Source organism: Rhagoletis pomonella, unplaced genomic scaffold (genome assembly GCF_013731165.1).
Source record: "Rhagoletis pomonella isolate Grant_MI unplaced genomic scaffold, Rhpom_1.0 Rhpom_scaffold_00013, whole genome shotgun sequence".
Taxonomy (NCBI): Eukaryota; Metazoa; Arthropoda; class Insecta; order Diptera; family Tephritidae; genus Rhagoletis; species Rhagoletis pomonella.
The window spans coordinates 9,843,788-9,863,651 of record NW_023458567.1 but is presented as its reverse complement, the minus strand read 5'-3'; the positions used below and the strand labels follow the sequence as shown (position 1 = coordinate 9,863,651).

At 31.5% G+C, this 19,864-nt stretch overlaps 1 protein-coding gene across 1 annotated transcript in view; it reads right to left on the bottom strand.

The window, feature by feature from the left end:
- LOC118748752 overlaps positions 1 to 19,864 on the bottom strand; it is a 305,281-nt gene that overhangs the window by 14,956 nt on the left and 270,461 nt on the right. Inside the window, exons 15-20 of the mRNA XM_036483405.1 lie at positions 15,547 to 15,712; positions 5,726 to 5,881; positions 4,738 to 4,923; positions 3,013 to 3,249; positions 2,197 to 2,391; positions 355 to 1,835 (exon numbers count right to left, since the gene is read on the bottom strand). Coding sequence (XP_036339298.1) covers positions 355 to 1,835; positions 2,197 to 2,391; positions 3,013 to 3,249; positions 4,738 to 4,923; positions 5,726 to 5,881; positions 15,547 to 15,712 — 2,421 coding nt within the window. The remainder of the gene's footprint in view (positions 1 to 354; positions 1,836 to 2,196; positions 2,392 to 3,012; positions 3,250 to 4,737; positions 4,924 to 5,725; positions 5,882 to 15,546; positions 15,713 to 19,864) is intronic.

The window sequence follows — 19,864 nt, the reverse complement described above, 5'->3', positions numbered from 1 at the left end:
ACCAACACTTAAAGCCTTACCAGAGAGAAACGAATGCTTAAATTCTGACTATAGCTATTACTCCTGCCTGGCGAAGCAAAAAATAACCAATGCCAAGTTTCCGTAGAGAACCTATCATGTCTGTTTTCAATAACTTTTGATTCATTTCGTAAGACTCGTACATATTTTCTCTTGTCTTTAGAGTCGCCATATGCTGTTTCCACAATACTGACCCTATTTTTCTTCCAGAGATTTTACTTTGTTGTTTGATTTTCCAATATTATCCCTAGACTAGAGCTCTTTAGGACTCTACTCTACCTTTCATTCAAGCCCATTGTCCTTCTGACAATTTACTTTCTCCACCCTAGAACTTACCTATTATCCTCCGCGAATATGTACAGCGAGTATGTTTCCCTCTGCTCTGTCACGTTCGTCGGCTTCAGTCGCCGAATGAGCATTTTTAACTTCGTCTTATAACCAGAACTCTGCATCATCGACTGCTGTTCGGTACGCGTTTCTTGCTGTGTTTCTAGCTCATATTGTTTTTGCTGCTTTTGTTGCAAATTCTGCTGTCGCGCATATTGACTTATGGAACTTTTTCGCTTCTCACGCTCCTGTATATATTGTTGCAACATATCGGGCTCTTCTAAATTCGTGTATGATCGTTGCCACTTGTCCAAATCGAGTTTGGAATTCGTGTACGACATTGATTTGCGATTCGCCTCCAAATTGTGCAAATTTAGCTGTGAACTTTTGCTAAAGGCCAATTCGAATGAAGACATGCGCCGTTGAGTAGCTGAGGGCGCATATAGTTTGGGCGGCTGATTGAGATTTTGATAGAGCTGCGAGTTGAAGATGCAAGCTGAGGCACGACGGCTACCCAACGGCGGTATGCTGCCAATACTGAGTGTGGTGGAAAGACGACGTAAAGAATTTTGCGGACTCAATCGATTTGTGTCTTTCGTCTTTTGTTGATTATTAGTCTGATTGTTGGCTGTTAGTGGCGTCGCAACGCCAGATGTGGGCGTGCGCGCCGGACTCAAAAAGGAATCGGAGCGCACAGAGCCGCCATTACTGTGCGGCGCGAGCAGACAAGAATTGTCACTGCCATTGTTTAGCTGCTGCTGTTCGTCATCTTCGGCGCCACTACCGGCATCGGCGGGCTTCTTTTTCGAACGCTTCGAGCTGTTGCGTCGAAAACGTTTCAGGCTGGGTATGCGCTGCATGCCGGGCAGCGAAGGGCTGATTGTTGATGTCGCTGGGGCGGTTGTTGACGGCAGTGTGGGCGGCGCTTCATTGCTGCTGGCTGGTGACGAGGATGAAGGTGGGACTGCTGACGTTGCTGCTGCTTCCGATGCGGTGGTCGCTGTGGGCGTGTGCGACATAGCACCAGTGGTAACGGCAATGGCGGCGGCGGTTAAGGGCGATAACTCGATGCTGCTCACTGCGCTCCCTCCGCCACAACCACTAACACCAACACCACTAAGACCAGCATTGCCTGTGCCAGTTGGTAGTGGCGTGCTGGGCGCGGATACTGCCGAGATCGTTGTTGGCACAAAGATCGGTCCAGAGGCGCTGGCATCGGCATTCTTCGAGATATCATCTATGACAACACTATGCACACTACTATTGCTACTTAGGGCACTAGGGAGTAAACTACTACTGTTAGGTACTAAATTACAACTGCTTAGGTTAGTATTGCTTCCTTGTAGTTGGCTGGCATTCAGTATGTTCAATGGTTTGTGCGTAAGTACCGGTGATGGTGGTATGAGATCAATCGACGGAATGCCCTCGTCGAGTGAACGCTGGCCGGTGAAGATGGTCGGTGGTCTGAGTAGTGACGGCGAACCAGGGCACTGTGTACGAGAGAGAGAGAGAGAGACAAGGGAAGAGAAAGAAAGAAAAAAGTTTTAGCATTGGCATTTACGAGCAGGGCGAAAAGAAGTCAAGGGCAGCACACGTATGAGTTAAGTAAAAGTGTATGTATTTTAGCAAGGGCGCAAACCAGCATAATTGCATGAAATTTCATAATAAAATAGCAAGTAAATGCAGCAAGCAGACAAGACCTGCATAGCATGTGCGCGTGTGAAAAGCTCAAGTTCAAAGATTTTACGTTACCTTTTCTTCACTCACAACTTTACAAGGGATTTTTTGTTTTAGTAGTTTAAATGGAAAATAAGACTTTATGCAATTTAAGCGCCTTCGCCTTGCTCTTACCTGACTGCCGCCCCCACCGTCCGACGTTTCCAAATCTTGTGCATTCCAACTGCGAAAGCTCATTCCACCCTCGAGTGTGGTGTTGGGCGAGTCTTGTGGCGTTGCGGCGGTCGTAGTAATTATGGGCGGTTCACGCAATGGGCGTACACGTGATAGGCGTGGCGCATCACCGCGTCGCTCTCTTATAGAATATGTCTGCGGAAGAGAGAAAAAAGAATATAAAATTACGAAAAAAAGTAGAAATGCTCAGGTGATGTTATGTCATATGATGCCAATATCAAGTGATGTCGTGAAAATTCTTACAGAAAAAAACAGTAACAATAAAAATACTGTAAAAAGCTGAAATGGTCAGGTGATGACAAAATTCATCATATGATTTTATGTCACATGATGCCAAAATCAGTTGATCTCTTGAAGCATCAGCTGATAGGTAAACAGCTTTAGTAAAAGCAATTAGCGATACAAATTATGATCATAAGCTGAAGTGACCAAGAGATGTAATGAGCTCATGAGGTGACGCGTGATGTCCGCATGATGCCAAAAACAAGGGATCTAACGAAACATCAACTGATAAATAATCACGAATAGGGAAGCAATAAAAAGGATGATAACAAGTCGAAGTGATCATGTCATGTGACTGATGCTGAAGTGAAGTGATGGTCTGTGATCAAGTGATCTCATGAAAAAACATCGAATAAAGCATCACCAACAGAAAATTATAAACACGTGATGTTCATATGATGCCAATGTCACGGGATTTTGTTAGTTATCAAGTGAGCACACACAAAAATACCATCACCGCCTTCTCTTGCTTACCTTTTTTAAATTCTTATTCTTATCATCTTCCATCGATTGCTTGCTGCCAACATCTCTGTCGCTAGGTTTACGCCCACTGCCGCTACCCGAACCACTGCTTCCACCACCAACACCAACACCACCCAAATAACTCTCATTGATCTGATAGTCTTGTGTGGGCTGCAATAACATACGTTGATGTTGTTGCTTTTGCATATTACTTTTCGTATCCATAATAAGTTCAGTTGGGTCTTGTAGCTGTGAAGCGTTAAACAATAGGCGAATGAGAGTGTGTAAGTGTTTTGTAAGGGGCAGTTTGCTCCATTTTTGTTGTTTTTTGCGAAGGCGATGAATTGAGTGAGTGTAGATGAATTGAGTGGAACTAGATGAATTGTGTTAAAATAGCAGTTTTTGTAATGGAAAGTGGGCTATATGTATTTTGAGTGGAAGCTTAGCGAGCGAAATAAGTTGAGAGAGTAAATGGAGTTAAAATGTGGAAAAGGGACAGTAATGACTGATTTTGTAAGGGAAAAGTATGAGTTGAGTGATATTGCTTATGAAAGAGTGAGCTAAGATTAATTGAGTGAGTTTTGAGTAGTATCTTGAGTCAAAAATTGGGTGAATAATTTGGGAAGCAGGTCATAGTTTTTGGAGCAACAACTAGAGTAAGTTGAGTGAGTTTGGGTGATATGATTGAGTGACTTTTAATGTTAAAAATGTAGTAGGATAATTTTAAATGCTATTGAGATGGGGTGAATGAAAGACCTATGACGTTGGAGCTTAGGAAATAGACTGCATGTGATTGAATGTTTGGAGCGAACTGAAAGAGAGTGAGCTAAATAGATTTGAGCCAAAATTAAGTGAGAGTATGGGTAAAGTGTAATAAATCAAAAAATCTTTAAAAGATATAAATAAAAAAAATCATATAACCCGTTATACATTTTGGCCAGCTTTCGAACTGTGGGCGATAAAGATTTTGCTTTGGGAATTGAGTAACAATGAGTGAGCTGAAAAGTGTGTTGAATTAAATACTAAGGGTATTGAATAGTTCAGTGGAAATAGCTAATCGAGTATGTTAGTGATGACCAGGGTTGCCACTTTGGTAAATTATTATCGAAATTGGTAGAAAAAATTAGGGTTGGTATAAAACTAAAGATGTTTTCATTTTGGTAGATTTTTGTTAAAGTAATTTGTGTGAACTTCAAAACTTTTCGTTCTGGCTTAATTTTTCGTAGTTATCTTTCGCCCGAAAATTTTTCATCCGCCCATACATGGAAACGAAAAGTGAACGTGAACCGGTTAGGGAAAAATGAAACTGTGATAAGGCTGATTATAAAGTTCTTTCTAAAAGTATAGTCTACTTAGTTGCATTAATTTTGGAACGCTTTAATGCACACTTCATCGATAAAAGGCGAACAGATTGTGTTTTATTCCCCATTGAAAAAATCCCGCTGATTTATTTTTTTTTTGTCACCGGACTTTTGTGTTTTATTTCTTTTTTAATTTAACAATTGCCAAAAGTCCGATGCCGAATAAAAACTTAAGCAGGCTAAGCATTTTTTTTCGCCAGTGGCAACCCAGGTGATGACTTCCAAGTTGTATGACTTTGAGCTTAAATATTCCCTTACACTCCCAACGTCTCGTTCACGCTCTCCCTCTTTCTTCCTCTCTTTCTTACACACATTCACTGTATACCACAAATAAATACATACAACACTTTCTTTTTAATACATGAACTCTACTTACTTTCCGCACATCCTCGGCGCTATGCCAACGATTTCGTACCTCATAGTAACTTTCATTAGTCGATGATGAATCCGCCTCACTGCTGCGCGATTCATCGTACATAGCATCACTGAAATTCTCAGCCAATGTCTCTTCGCGTAGCTTTTTCACCAGTTCGCGTTGCTCACGTTCGCGACGTTCATTTCGCTGAGGGAATCAGAGAATTCAAAGAATTAGAATTTTCGCCAGCCGCACGCAAACGCGATGCGCCGTTAAGAGCAGAAGTGACGCACACACGCGCGCTGGTAGTACGCGGCGGGTGTTGGTTTTTTGATGTTTTTTTTTGGGGGGCAGGACGGGGCGTTTTACATTTATGCATTAGGGTGGCACACATACATATATTATTATATTTACAGTTATATTTGTTTACTATTGTACATTTACGGTTATATTTCTTAAATTATATTTGCATATATTGAAAAGCTGGCGTAGGAAAGAAAGGTTCAAGCTTAAGCTTGAGCGTGTGTGCGTTTTGTGTGGGCGTGGCTTAAGCCCAGGGGCGCGAAACCGCGGCGGCGGTTGGGTTGTTGGCGATACATTTATCGTAAAGATGTATGCGTACAAAACTTTGGCAGAAATAAATAATTTTCCACTTCGCTTTCAACGTGCGCTAAGGAGTAAAGCTAATGGTGGGCGGGGCGGACTAGTAATATTTATATAAAAAAATATTTTATTTATATATACATTTTCGAGTGCATAGAAAAAATTCGCATAAGTTTATTTATAAGCCATGCATTGTTTAAAAGTCTGAGTGGAAAATTATTTATGACACCAGAGATCTGTAATTTTTTAATTCGAAATATAAAACTTTTGAAGCTTGAAAAAGTTTCAAAAAAAAATTTTTAATTCCTTTTTGTTTTTCATTTACTCATGCTTGTAAATATTAAACCTTTTTGTTTTTTTTGTAATTTTTTTTTGTAAATTTTTTTTTGCAATTTCAAAACTCTACCTCTGAACTGAATCCCTCAACTAAAATGGCAACCAACAAGTTAAATAGCACATAATTGCCGAATGTCATCAGTGCCACAAAATATAATGCGGCCCAATGACTTGTCTTTTCCATGCCATTGAATAGAACGACATTCCAATCCTCCTGGGTTAAAATCTAGAAGCGAGCGAGGGAATGTGGAGAGAGAAAGTATAAAAAGGAAATTGAATTAGAAAGTGTAAGAGTAGCGTATTTTTTTTTTGCTATTTGAACAATACTAACAGACACGTCTAGGAAATGAAAAGTTAAATAAAGAGGTTTACGAAAAAAGCAAAATATCAAATAAAAATTTATGAAAATAAAACCTTTGCAAAAATTAAAAAAAATTAAAAATTTTACGATATACAATAACATATTTTATAATTAATTGTCTCAGAAGTACTAAATTAAATTAGATGCATTTTTGAAAGCGTTAAAAAGTTGGAAAAAAATAAAAAAAAACCTATTTAATTGTTAAAATTTTGCCTTTATAAAGATTTGGACAGCTATTTTCAGTTTCCTATGAAAATTAAAATGAAAAAAAAACTTTTGATTTAAAACTTTTTTGTGTGCCCTGTGTGTAGGTTTCCGGACTGTTGGAAATCACCTGATATTTTACGCAATTTCAGTCCAATAATGTATATTTTATTACAGAAAAGCCGTACCGAAATTTTGGTGTTTGATCAATACTTCGTATTTGGCTTTGGTTTTCGATGCAGTTTTTCTAGAAAAGTACCAAGATTACGTTATCTCAAAAATACTCTGGAATTTTTAAAGTATACCGGCAATTTCTTGTCAAGTTTTAATGTCAGTTAAATGAAGTATGTAAGTAAACTAAAACTTAAAGATTTTATTATTTTAATTTGGGAAAATAAGAATATTTTTTTTTTGTTTTCCAGTCATTTTTACAAACGCTATTAATATTATAGCGAAAGGTAGCGAAATTAAATTACCTGAAAAATATTTCGATTTTTTTTAATTATCCGAAATTTAAAAAAAAAAATAATTTTTTTCAGATTATAAAGCAATATATAATTCGGAATAAGAACAATATTTAGGGATTGTATTTAATCGGCGATAATTTATTATGGGTAAATTTTAATATTTTTGTAAAATCCAACAAATTTATTCTGAAACTTCCCTATAATTTTGTATCATTAAAAAATAGCTTCTTTATTCTTTAGTTCTCTGTTTTATATTAACATAAGCGCTTTTGTAAAATACCGAATTCTGGCTATCTTCAAAAATAATTCCAAAAATTTTCAAAACTAACTTGTTTTGAGCTTTCGTTAAATTCTGGCAAAGAATTGAGAAAATTTTCAACACTACTGGAAACACTTACAATTTCGGGATTTACATAAAAGAAAATATGCTTCAAAAAACCTGAAAATTAAAATAAAAATAGAATTTTAGACCTACGAATTTCGTTAGCAGTGTGAAAAACTGCATCGAAATCTTTAAAAGCAGTTCCAAAATTCCGATATCAGCAAAACGAAATCCCAAAAAAATTCAAAAATTTCGATACTATAGACCAGGTGAAATTTTTGTATTTTTTTTTCTCTTAATGTGTTAATTTTTTTGAAATACAGAAAATTTGTTCCGAAATTTCAGTACCATTCCAAAGTATTTACCTTAGCAAAATTTATTGGTTCGATTAAAGATGAAAATTGCATAATTTTTCATAAGTTTGAAAGTTAAAATATGTAAGGTTTATAGGTTTTATAAGGCTTTATAGATTTGTATTAATCTTTTACTCAAACAAATTTTAGTTTTTATTTTATTTATTTCTTGAAATTAAAAAAATATTAATTTTTACTCTTTTCTTATTCTATTAATGCTTGGAATCTATAAGTTGCATACTTTGCATACTTTAAAAAATAATATGTTACCATTTTCAAATTTTTATTTTTGTTATAATTTTTCCATGTTTTCTTAGTTTTTAAAAACCAAAAACTAATATTTGTTTATAATAGTTAAATTTTGTATTATTTTTTCTGAATATATTTCAAATTTTTGATTTTTTTTTTAGTTTTTGGTATATTCTTCTTCCAAAAATGAAGAGGTTTAAAGTAGTAGAAACATGTAATACTAGTTTTCTTCAAATTTTTAAGATTTTATTTTAATTCTTTCTAAGTTTTTTGTATTAGTATTTTTGGAATTTTTTCTTTTAATATCTAGCTCGTTAACAACTTTTAAGTTTGTATTGATTTTTTTCAACATTTTGCGAAAGCTTGTTAATTTATTTTGCTAATTTTCAGTATTTTTTTTAATATGAACATTCGGGTGTCCATGGATTTTTTTACTTTATTTAATATGAGACCCTAATTTTTCTCCTTTTTCTAAGAAATGTCATTGCCTCTTCTTATAGAATTTTTAAAAATCATTTAAGGTCAGAAAATACGGGTTTGGAGATTTATCAGGTATTATTATTTATAGGCCTTTAAAATGATATATAATAATCTATTGTCAGACTTGGATTGTTGAGAGTTTTCAACTGGTAAATAAAAAAAAAAAACATTTTTTCTTAATTTTTAAAATTTTGACCATCGCTAAGTTCCGCAATTTCAAAATTTTCAGTAAATTTATTTTCCAGAACATATTAGGTCATTGAATGAAAAATAGTCACTCAAAAACTGATAAATCTACAAAACCGTATTTTCTGACTTAAATGACAAGATTTTTAAAAAATCCATAAAAATAGGCAATAATAGGGTCTTAAAATTTCAACATTTTTCTTTCGATGCGCACCCCACTGTACATATTTATGTATATTTATTAAAATTTTTTTTAATATTATTTAATTTTTTTCTAAATTGTTTTGATTTATTGTAAATATGATGCGCATTAAAAAAAGCTAAATCATAGCTGTGCACAGGGGGTATGTGCTGCTTTTGAAAAATCTTCAGCAAAACATTAAAAAAGAACGAAAAACATAATACACATAAAAAAATAAAAATAATTTAAAATTGGAATATACAATATTGTGTATTTTTAGACAAAAAAAAAAGAAATAATAACAAAAAGACGTCACAATAAAGTGCCGAAAATACATAGCCAAAGAAATAGCAGATAAAAATTAAAATTTATGAAAAGCTGCGAAACCTTACTTTAATTTAAAATAAGCTCAAAAAAGCGCATAATGCCTAAAAGCGACGAATACGGATATAGAAGTTTATGTAAACATTACTTCGCTGTTGAAAACACTAACAATAAAAAAATGTAAATTATTAAAAGCATAAACTACGCTGCGAAAAAAAACAAAAGGGAGTCAAAAAGCAGTGTCAACTAATGTGTTAATGCTTTTTTCAGCTGGAAATGCAAAAATTCAAAATTCATTATAAGGATACTTAAAGGTTAAATCGTATAAGACATACTAATTTTTTTTTAATTTTAAACTATATCTTTGTAAAATTTTTTTATTGATAAAAAACGTGCCAATATATGCAAGTAGACAAGTATTTATTCGAAATTATGCTAATGAGAATTTGTATTTGAAAAAAATATTTGCCATCGAGTTTTGGCATTTTCTATAAGTATGGGTTGTAATTTGAAGTAAAATATTTTTGCTTAATGCTTTGATTAGGATAAGCAAGTATAAACTTGTTTCTCGGTGCAATTAAAATAAACTAATTTATTTTAGCGCGAACCACGTTTTAGGGCACAACGTAAAGCTCACAAGAACCGAAGAGTAGGTACAATTTTAAAATAATTGTTTGTTTTTTGTTTGTTTTCCATTCGATCATAAAAACATGCAAAAGTTTAGTAAATATCTTGCTGATGTTGAGTTTTTTACTAAGTAAGCAAAAACAAGCTTTCAAGCGAAGGCTTAACTGTAAAAAAAAAAATTGCAAAAGGCTTGCAACCTGTGTGTACGTGTGCCTCAGTTAAACTGGGGAGTGTCGAATGTGTATTGGTATTTGTGTAGGTCACAGTTCGGAAAATTTACTTTTCGAAACCGGTTAATATTTTTTATTATACAAAATTTTGTAGAGTTATTCCAAGAGACCTATTCTGAAGCTAAGGCATCAAAAATAGAAGAATGCGCTTTTTTCGAAAGCTTCGCACTTTCATGTGAGCTTTATGGCACTAATAATACACTGTTGTATGTTTTTCCATCTTAGAGTATAGTACATATGTATATAAATTTTGCTAAGTTTAATTAAACATTTGGTCCTACCTTAAAGCTTTCTGCAACTGAAAAAGAGCTTTTTCTCAGTAACATGAACAAGTTTTTGGATTGTGATTTGTTTTTCTTTACAAGTACCGAGTTCAACTGTGAGCATAACAGATATGGATAAAAATATTTGGAGAGTGATCTTAACTCGAAACTTTGAATTCTAAAACTTTTAACGGTAAATTTAAAGAAGTTTTTAATTTTTCAACAATGAAACGTTAAATGAAAGTAGTGACTTTTAAACTCTGATGTCTAAAGCACAAAATAGTGCTGGTACTGGTACGGTATAGGTTAATGGGTAACTGTAAGGTAAAGGTAACGATAACTAAAATAATTTTTCTACTCAGCTGATTTTGAGAAATTTTTAAGGGAATGCTATATGCGAAAGTGTGAATGTGGAATGGCGATGCTAAGCCTATTTAGTCATCAGTAAACATCAGGGACCGTAACAGTTACAACTTTTATTAAAAAAATCACTCTTTAACAATTATTTTTTGACTTTTATTTAATTACTCTTTAAATAACCGTTATTTCTGACTTTTATTTTATAAATCGAAAATAACAATTATTTTTGATTTTTATTTAAATAATCTGCAAATAACAGTTATTTTTGATTTTTAAATTATATGTCTTAAATAACAGTTACCGAAGACTTTAATTTATAAAAGTCATAAATAAAAATCAGTCACTGATCTTTATTTTTTCAATCATACTTATAAAAGTCATTTGAATAAGTCGTAGTAAACTTTTGTTTTCCAAGACCTTCTTAACTGCGAAAAATGTTAATGACTGTTATACGATTGATTTAAAAAATTAAAGACGGTCACTGATTTATATTAATGACTTTTAAAAGTAAAAGTCACTGACTGATTTTTATTGATGACTTTTATAAATAAAACTCTTCAATAACTGTTATCTAAGTCATATAATATAAAAATCAAAAATAAGTGTTGTTTTGGATTTATAATATAAAAATCAAAATTAATTGTTATTTTTTTAAATTTTGAATAAAAATTGCAAATAAAAATTTATTTTCAAATTTGAGTCTCGGTGCAAAACGAAATCGATTGGTATGCTTCACGTAGTTGTAGAACATTCCCTTCATAGTGAATTTTTCCATGACAGTTTTCATCAATAACATCAATGTTCGGTCCCTGGTAAACATATCTGGTTATGCATAGTAGTTGATGGTAATGGTTACTTTGAGGTTATAGATATACTCGAAAGCAGTTTGTATGATTTACGGCAGTGGTGGGCACCGGTTTATGGCATTGGCATGGGCTATGGCTAATGTTTTGTGGTTTATGATTACGGTTTACTGTTTATAGTTATAGGTCAATGGTTTATAGTTTATGCTTTATGGTTTCTGTTCTGTGGTTGATGCTTATAGCTTATGGTTTAGATTTACGGTTAATCGTTAAGGGTTTCGGGTGTTGGGTTTATGGTTTACATTTATCGCTTATGGCTTATGGGCTATGTCTTATAATTTATGGCTTACGGCTATTATGGCTATAATTATGACTGTATTTATGGTTTTTCGCTATGATTGCTCATGGTTATGGCTCAATATATGGTCATGATTATGGTGATGGTTATGGTTGAATTTATGGCTATGGTTATGGTTACGGTTATAGTTTTAGGTTTGGTCATGCTTATAGTTATGATCATGGTTATGGTTGGCGATGTTAATAGAGAGCAAATATAAAACCGCCTTCGCATTATATGTTTTGCTTTTTATCGAAACAGAATTTGTGAATGAAATCTTGTCTAAGTCAGAATTTTTAAATTGGCTACAACAACACTTAAAACTGAACACTTCTGATAATTGTGATTATTAATAGGAAACTTTTACACCGGTTAAGTAAAGTAAAAAACATAGTATTTGGTAACTATGTACTTATGAGCTAACGGTAAAAATGAAATGTTATTGATTATATGCATTAGAGTACTTATAATCGGTGGTGGGTGGAGCCCTTGCGGGGCCTACAGAGTCTATGAAATGCCTACAAATACCTAATATAGTAACTTTATTAGCAGAAAGAAGAGAATTTATTAGTGTAGTTGTTTTGAAATTTTGAATTTTAGTTTTTCAAAAAAAGTCATTCTGTTATAAATAATTGTGAAAGCTTTCTTGTGACGCCTTTACGAAAAAAATATTAAAACGTGTGCGTTTAAAAATTTTGCACTTTAAGTGAGCACTATTGCTACGTGTAAACAGGGGTGAAGGATACAAAATTGAAACGAAAAATGTTTACTAAAATTTATTTTTAAATTTTAATTTTACTTCATTAAATTGTTTATCGAATAATTGTTTGTTTTCAATTTACAATTAAAAAAAGTTTTTAAAAACAATATAAAATAATAACAACTGAGAAAATACTGACAATTGAAAATACAATTTTCAAGTGTTTTTATACTTAATTAGACAGTTTTTGTTGAAAATTTTGGAAAAAATAATAATGGAAAAATTAAATAAAAATAAAACAACTCAGTAAAAGCACTATTTAATGTAAAAAGAAATTTTGCTAAAATTACTTTTTATTTTTTATTTTAGCTTGTGAAATTTACTTATTAATTTTATAGAGTTTGGAGCTTAAAATAATGAAAAAAATAGTTCTTTTAGAGCGAATTCAAAAAAAGAAAATTTCAAATTCAAATTGAAAACCTGTTTTACATATAATTTAAAACTCGAAATATTAGCGTCGAATGTACCAAAACATATCATGAAAAAAAAAATATAAATAAATATATATTTTTTTTTAATAATTGTCGCTTAAAAAGTTGTTTAGAATGTTTTTGATTAATTTTTCCCCCCTTTTTTTCCATGAATTTGCTGTATGCGACAAAACTTGTATTTATTTCCTAAATTTTACCATTAAACATTTTTAATTTAAAATTTTTTCTGCTTCAAATGATTTGAAAGTTAATCCTATTTTTAATCAATTCTTCCTATTTTATTAATAAAAAGGGTCTTTGCTAAAAAATTTTAAAGCCTCAAAATATTCACATATATAAATAGCGAGAAAATCGCCTAGTCGACATGAAATATTTTATAATCCTTTTAAGAAAACTTAAAAAACCTTCAAATTATAAAACTTAATACCAATTGAAAAATAAATAAAAAATATTCGTTATAATTTAAACTAATTTTTCCTACTTAAAATAATTTTAAGAAAATTGAATAAAAAAGTGTTTTTGCTTTTTTTGAATATTTTTTATTTAAAATTTAATAAAAATTTTCTTCATAAATTTATTGGAATTTTGAAATTCAAGAAATTTTACCAACCCGGAAATATCACACTTTTATTAAAGAATATTTTTTTCTTTTTGACACTAAAGATGGCACAACAAAAATTGAGACAACGAAAAATGCGACTGAAGATGGCGCAACGCCGAAACCGGTTTCTTCCCAAATAAAAATTCACAAGGGGCAACGGAAATTCGTTTCAAAATATAAAATAATTTCTACTCCTTTAAGATAGAACCTGGAACTTGCAAAATTATGAAAATTTAAATTCGTTTGATATCTGAAATTTTATAAGAATTTGAAATGTTATAATTAGCTGTGGTTTCTTGGCCAATGACTTGGATCCGGATAAAAAATTTGCACGCAAATGCAAAAACAACGATGTAATCCTGATAGAGATCCGGTTTAATTTATAATCGGTTCTTCGTTTTGTTTCACTGATAATTTGGCAACACGGTTTGGTAGCACTGGAAAATGATTGTACATATGAGCAAATCTCACGAGTTACATTTTTTGACAAAAACGTGTATTCGGTTGAAAGTGGTGGTACACTTATCTGAGACAATGCATTATCTTTAGTTTTGCATTAAGAACAAGATTCCATCGCGAAGTTGTTTTTAAATGAAAACTTAAAAAAGACATGCATACTATAAAAGTAAAAATAACCACTCGTGCTTATATACCCGTGGTTGTGTATGTAACGTATACGCCCTATAGCACCATACAGTCAGCTAAAACGTTTACTCGCACGCCTTAACTTAAAAGCCAATATAATTTAAGAGTAATTAAATATTGGCGTGGAAGATTTTTACACAGTATTCCTTATGCACATTTATATTACTTTTTTCATGTTTATAACAGATTTAGAATATTTTCCGAGTGTGTCAATTAAAGTTGTATAAATGGAATTTTAGTTCCTGAAAAATTTTACTCCAAATAGTTTCTTTTAATTTGGTGGCACACTCTTGAAACTTCGCACATATGTTGTATTTGATGCCAACGTCAATTGCCTCTAATATGAACATTCTATTTGAAAACTTCCTACAGTTATTAAAAAAAAAAACAATTATGATTTTTTCGAGTGAAAATGAAAAAATTAGTACCTTTGGTACTTTTTAGTCTAAATAAACATTTTAAGACTAAAATTAATCAAACAATTGATGTATTTCTTATTATACTTGTTTCTGGAACTCTATTGATTGAAATATATGCTAGAAGAATTCTTTCACGCTTTTTTTCTGGCGAGAGAAGGAAGTTACACTAAAAAAAATAACTCATGAGATTTGCTCATACATATACACAGGCAGATGTCTCACCATTTGAAATATATCGTCTTTATGTTAAATATTTATATAAATTAACGTTATTTTGTTAAACTGTTTTTTCCCCCTTTTAGTGAGTCAATTTTTATAATTTCATCTTCTTGGTGCTCAGAAATAAAAATTAATAAAAAACTAAATTTAATCAAATCGGAAAAATACACAATTTTTTTCAAACTACTTTTTCCCACGTAAAACATCAAAAAAAAGTGAATTAAAAATTTTTTTTTTAAATACTCATAAACTTTTTTTTTTAATTTTAAATTTGTTGCCGCTTAAAATAATATAAAACAAAATTTGATTGAAAAAAGACAAAAAAATAGGAATTTATGTTTTACTATTTTTTTATGTAAAAACATATTTCAAAAATATTTTTTATTCAAGCAGATTGTATAAGCGAAATAAAAAAATTGTTGTCTGATTTTTACCAAAATTACTTCTTCCTCGTACTAAGAATGATCCCTTTCGTTTCAGTGAGAAATACAAATTAATAAAATTGAATCAAATCGGAAAAACAAAATACAATTTTTTCCTCAAATGAAGCATTAACAGAAGTGCATTAAAAAGAACTAAAAAAAAAATTTTAAATACTCATATATATATATTTTTTTAATTTTTTTGTACATTGTCCCAAATTTGTTTGCCGCTTAAAATAATAGAATTTGATAGAAAAAAATTAAAAAAAATGTGAATTCATGTTGTACTAATTTTTTGTGCAAACACATATTTCAAAATATATATTTTTTTAAAGAAATCTATTTTGGAGAAATGAAATTCTTGTCCGATATTTATCATACACTTTTTTAGGGAAAGAACTATTAATTAAATCACTTTCGTAAAAATATCCAAACTCTATAAAAATTTGAGTAGAATAAACCAAAGTTACACTACTTTGTGAAACATATGACAATGCTATTGAATTATATAAATATATTTTTAAGTACTTAGAAAGTTTTCTTTTTGCTCATTTCAAAAAAAAAGAAGTATGTAATTAAGTATTTTAGAGGATAGTTTGTTTACTTAAGTATTTAGTAAGTTGGAAATTTTGGTGTGTTGTTCTTACTTGAAAGACTGTAACAGTGGCCCATAAAATGTTGTTGAAGTGTTTGCGATCACATTCACATTGTGGATGTTTGCTGATTATTTCGGGACACCTACATTCACGTTCGATTCCGGTATCCTCCACAAATTTACAAAACTTACCGCCAAATAGATACATGCCCAATATGCTGTAGGTTCACACACGAGTATATGCATATATATATTTATATGTATATATATATATATATATATATATATAGTTTTTTGAAGGTTGTATAAGTATATATGTAGTTTATGTTTATATTTATACGAGTAAGAGTATAAAAGTAGTTGTAAGAGTAAGTAGATTTAAAAATAATCATAGCTATTGATATATAATGTATGTGTGTATTACGTATTTATATAAAAAAAAATATATATTTTTTTTGTTGTTTTGTATACATATTTTCGCTATATATATATATATATTAAAAAAAGGTCTGTATTTTTGTTGTAAACGCGTGGGTTGTGTAGGCTATAGTCTGCAAAATTAATAAAAAGTTTGGCATGGGAGAGGGGGCGGTTGGGACTTTTTCATATATATATACAGTTTTGGAATGGTTTCTTTAGGAAATATTGGGAAAAAAATGTCTCTTCTCTATTTTGGCCGTGCGAATTTTTTTGACCTCCACTGTATATAATCTGCAGGTCTGTGAGTATGCCTGGTGTTTGTGTGAGCTGTGAGTGTTTTTTGTTTTTCTTTCTTTTTGTGAGTTTTGTATGCTTGTCTCAAATATTTTTGTGATTGCGTAATTTTCATACAATTATATATTAATTTACAGCTATTTGGCGTATTTTGTACATGAATAAACGCTTTTCGAAACATTAATAAAATTAAGCGAAAAATTTTGTTTCTATGATTCGAGAGATTTTTCCTATTTTTCTTGCGATTTATTTACAAAAAAACTATAGCCCTATTTGCGTCTAATTTACAAATGTAAGAATGAATTAGTTTTAGGTGACCTGAATTTTCTACAATAAAAATAAAAAGAAGAAACCAAAATTTAGCAGAGAGCAATAAAAAATTTTTAAGCTGATGTGTTTTTAATGGTTTTTTTCCAACCTGTCTATTTTTTTAGTGAAATTTGTCTAAGCCGGTCAATAGCGGGTTAAAGAAATTGAGCGAGAGCAAAGTTAACGCAAGAGAGCGACAAAGGGTGTGATAGGGAGTAGCTGTGTGTGAAGAGAGTTAGCGAGAGGGTTTGCAACTCTTATAGAGTGGTTGGTGTAGGTAAGAAAACGAGAATGGTGAGGGAAACAAAAGGAGTAATTAAGTGTTGAGTAGCATTGTTACTTGTAAGAGAGCGCAAAAGTGGTGCGGTGTTAGTTATTGTAAAGATATTACGTAGGCGTTAAAGTACATTGTGTAATAAGTTTCAATTGGACAGCTTATAATGACATTAGACTAACAGAGAGAAAGAGAGAGAGAGATAGACTTTAATGTGACACAACAATGAGAGGCAAAATAACAAAAACTAAAACCATTAGAAAATAAACATATGTGTTATTTAGTAGAGCTCATTTAATTTCATTTGGATTTAAACAGCAAAGTTTTAAGTACAGCGGCATGTTGAATATGAGTGAGCGTGAGAGAGAGCGTGCAATGAGTAAAAAAATTTATGTATTCTGAGCACAATGCGCGAGCGAGCAAAGCCAAGCAATTGTATATATTTTTTCAGATATTCTCATACATGCAATTTCTTAAAAAAAAAGTCAAGCAAACGTGCGAGTGCGCTGGGTGCAAAGCTAAGTGAGGTGACGCAAATGATTGAGTGCAGTGGCAGTGATTCTTCAGTGGCACGCGTTGATTGGTTGACAAGTTGAGTATTTTCCGCTGACTGATTTAGGTGTGGGAGTGTAGTCCTGAGGAATTGGGTAAAGGTGGTACTGAGACTCAGGTTTCTCAGTTGTTATTTTGAGTGCGATCTTTTCAAAGCTTAAATTTTTTTTTGTGATCTGAGTGCTTTTAAATGGATCATGGGTAAGTGAAAGCACAACTTGAGAGATCATGATACGCCCAGCTTTGTGCTTTTGCGCCAAAGGTTATAATTTTAATTGGACTGAGCAAAAAATTTCACTCTGAAACTTAATTGATTAATCTGTCGATTTAATCAAGAGTAAATTAATTAAAGATGTTTTTACCGATGAAGCTAAAACTTTTAAAATGATTTAAGTCGGCCCTGCTTTGAGTAAAGTTGTGGTTTTGTTGATCAAAATGCTAAAAAATTTAACCGTCAAATACACTTAACCAAACTGAGCTGAAAGCGCTTAGGTAGAGGGAATTTTCCTATTTTGTTCAGTGAAATTCTGATAAAATGAGAGAAATTATTTTATTAAACAGGTAACTGTTAAGTTGTTAAAAAATGCATTGCATTTGAGCGAGAGCAAAAAATAACACTCAGCAATAAAAAGATGAGTTGAGTGAAATTCACTTTGATTGCGATCAGTTTTTGTTGAGTGAAATATTCATAATTGTTGTAGTATTTTAGTTATAGCTGAGTCAGGTGTAATTCTTATAGGAATAGAAAGAATTTACGCACAAAAAGCTGACTGAACAGCAATGTAGTATAAAAAATAAGATGATTCTGGTGAAATTCTCTTTGAGTGAGATATTTTTTTTTTGGAGAAGCGCTCATATTTACTTTTATTTAAATAAGGCGCAGTAATTTGCACTCAAACTGTTGATTTGCTATTGGTGTAAGTTGTATTGAGTTGAGTGAGATCTGGGTGAACATTTTTTGGAGTCAGTATGTTCTAGTTGAATCAAATAGCCAAAAATTGAGTGAAAAATGGCACTTGTAGTATACATTTACTGGCTGTTTTGAGTTAAACTGAGATATGACTAAGTGCGTGAGTGACAAATGCGCCAATGATTATGTAAGCAAGCAAGTGTTTCAAATATTTACAAAAGCGCATTCAAGCATGCACAAAAAATCGTACAAGTTGATAGGTATTCCAAAACAAAGAGAGTTACTCAAAAAATGCGAAATGCTTAAAGGCTTACCTGTTGTTGACTGTAGTTTAGAATTGTTAAATTCAACTGCTTTCTTCGCCCTTTTCTGCTTAAAAACTAACGAAACATATGTATGTGGTATATCCTAAAGCATTCTTTCGCTAACCAGCTAAGTCATGCGGGACATAGTATGTACTCTATATAGAGACTTATTGGTGTAGCTATATACATACATATAAACATATTCGAACTTTATCAGCTAACAATTTCCTAAGATTCTCAGAAGGTGTACTTTCTAAATGATTTTCACTACTTTCTTGAAGTTATTTTTCCAGCAATGCTTTGTCTACATACTTCATACATACTATGCGCACATACACGGGGTTGCGTACTAAAGTATTAAATGCTATGTTTTTGTTTTCTGGATATAATCTGCATGTTTACTTTTCTTAAAATATTTTCAACACTAATCGGGAAAAAATTATTCTAAATAAAATCCTGATTAAATAAAAGCGAAGCAAAAGCAAAATTAAGGTACGCAAATTATTTAAAAAAAATCAGCAAAAAAATAAATCATGAAAAAATAAAACGAAAACTACAAATATTTAACAAAATTAAAAATTATGAAAAAATACAAAAAGATATTCAGCCAATGATGTATGGAAAAATATGTTTACTAGCAGGAAATAATTATGTTTGAAAATTTTTTACAAAATTCTATATACAGTTTTTTTGTTAACAAAAATTGTAGAAAGGGTTTGCCGAATAACGTGAGAAATTCAGAAAAAAACACATAAATAATTACAAATAAATTTGAAAATATTTCCAAAAAGGCAAAAAATATATTAAAAATTAAATTTTAAATAAAATTCACAGCCCCCATATATAATCGCTAGAAATTAACATACAAATTTAAACATTTTTTATCTTTCCACATTTTGGCACAACACAAAATAACACAGCAATTTAAATTAAATTTTTTTTCTAGCAAATAACATTTTATATAAAACACGATTTTTTTCGTACTAAAATTTATAGGTATTCGAAAGAATCCATAAAAATATTTGTATTAGCTAGTTAAAAATCAAAATATGTTAGTAGCAGTAATAGTAGTAGATAATAGTAGTAGTTAGTTGTATAGGATTAGTTATAATGCTATTTTTTGCTTTTAGCAATTCTACCTGAAAAACAGTGACGAGCGCCCACAGCAGGCTGTCGAAATTCTTACGATCGCATACCCTTTCATCGTTAATGGTCTCGCAGAATTGACATCCGAATAGATTCATGCCGAGTATACTAAATTGATTGATTGATGTTCGATCGGTTTGATTGATTTCATATATATGCA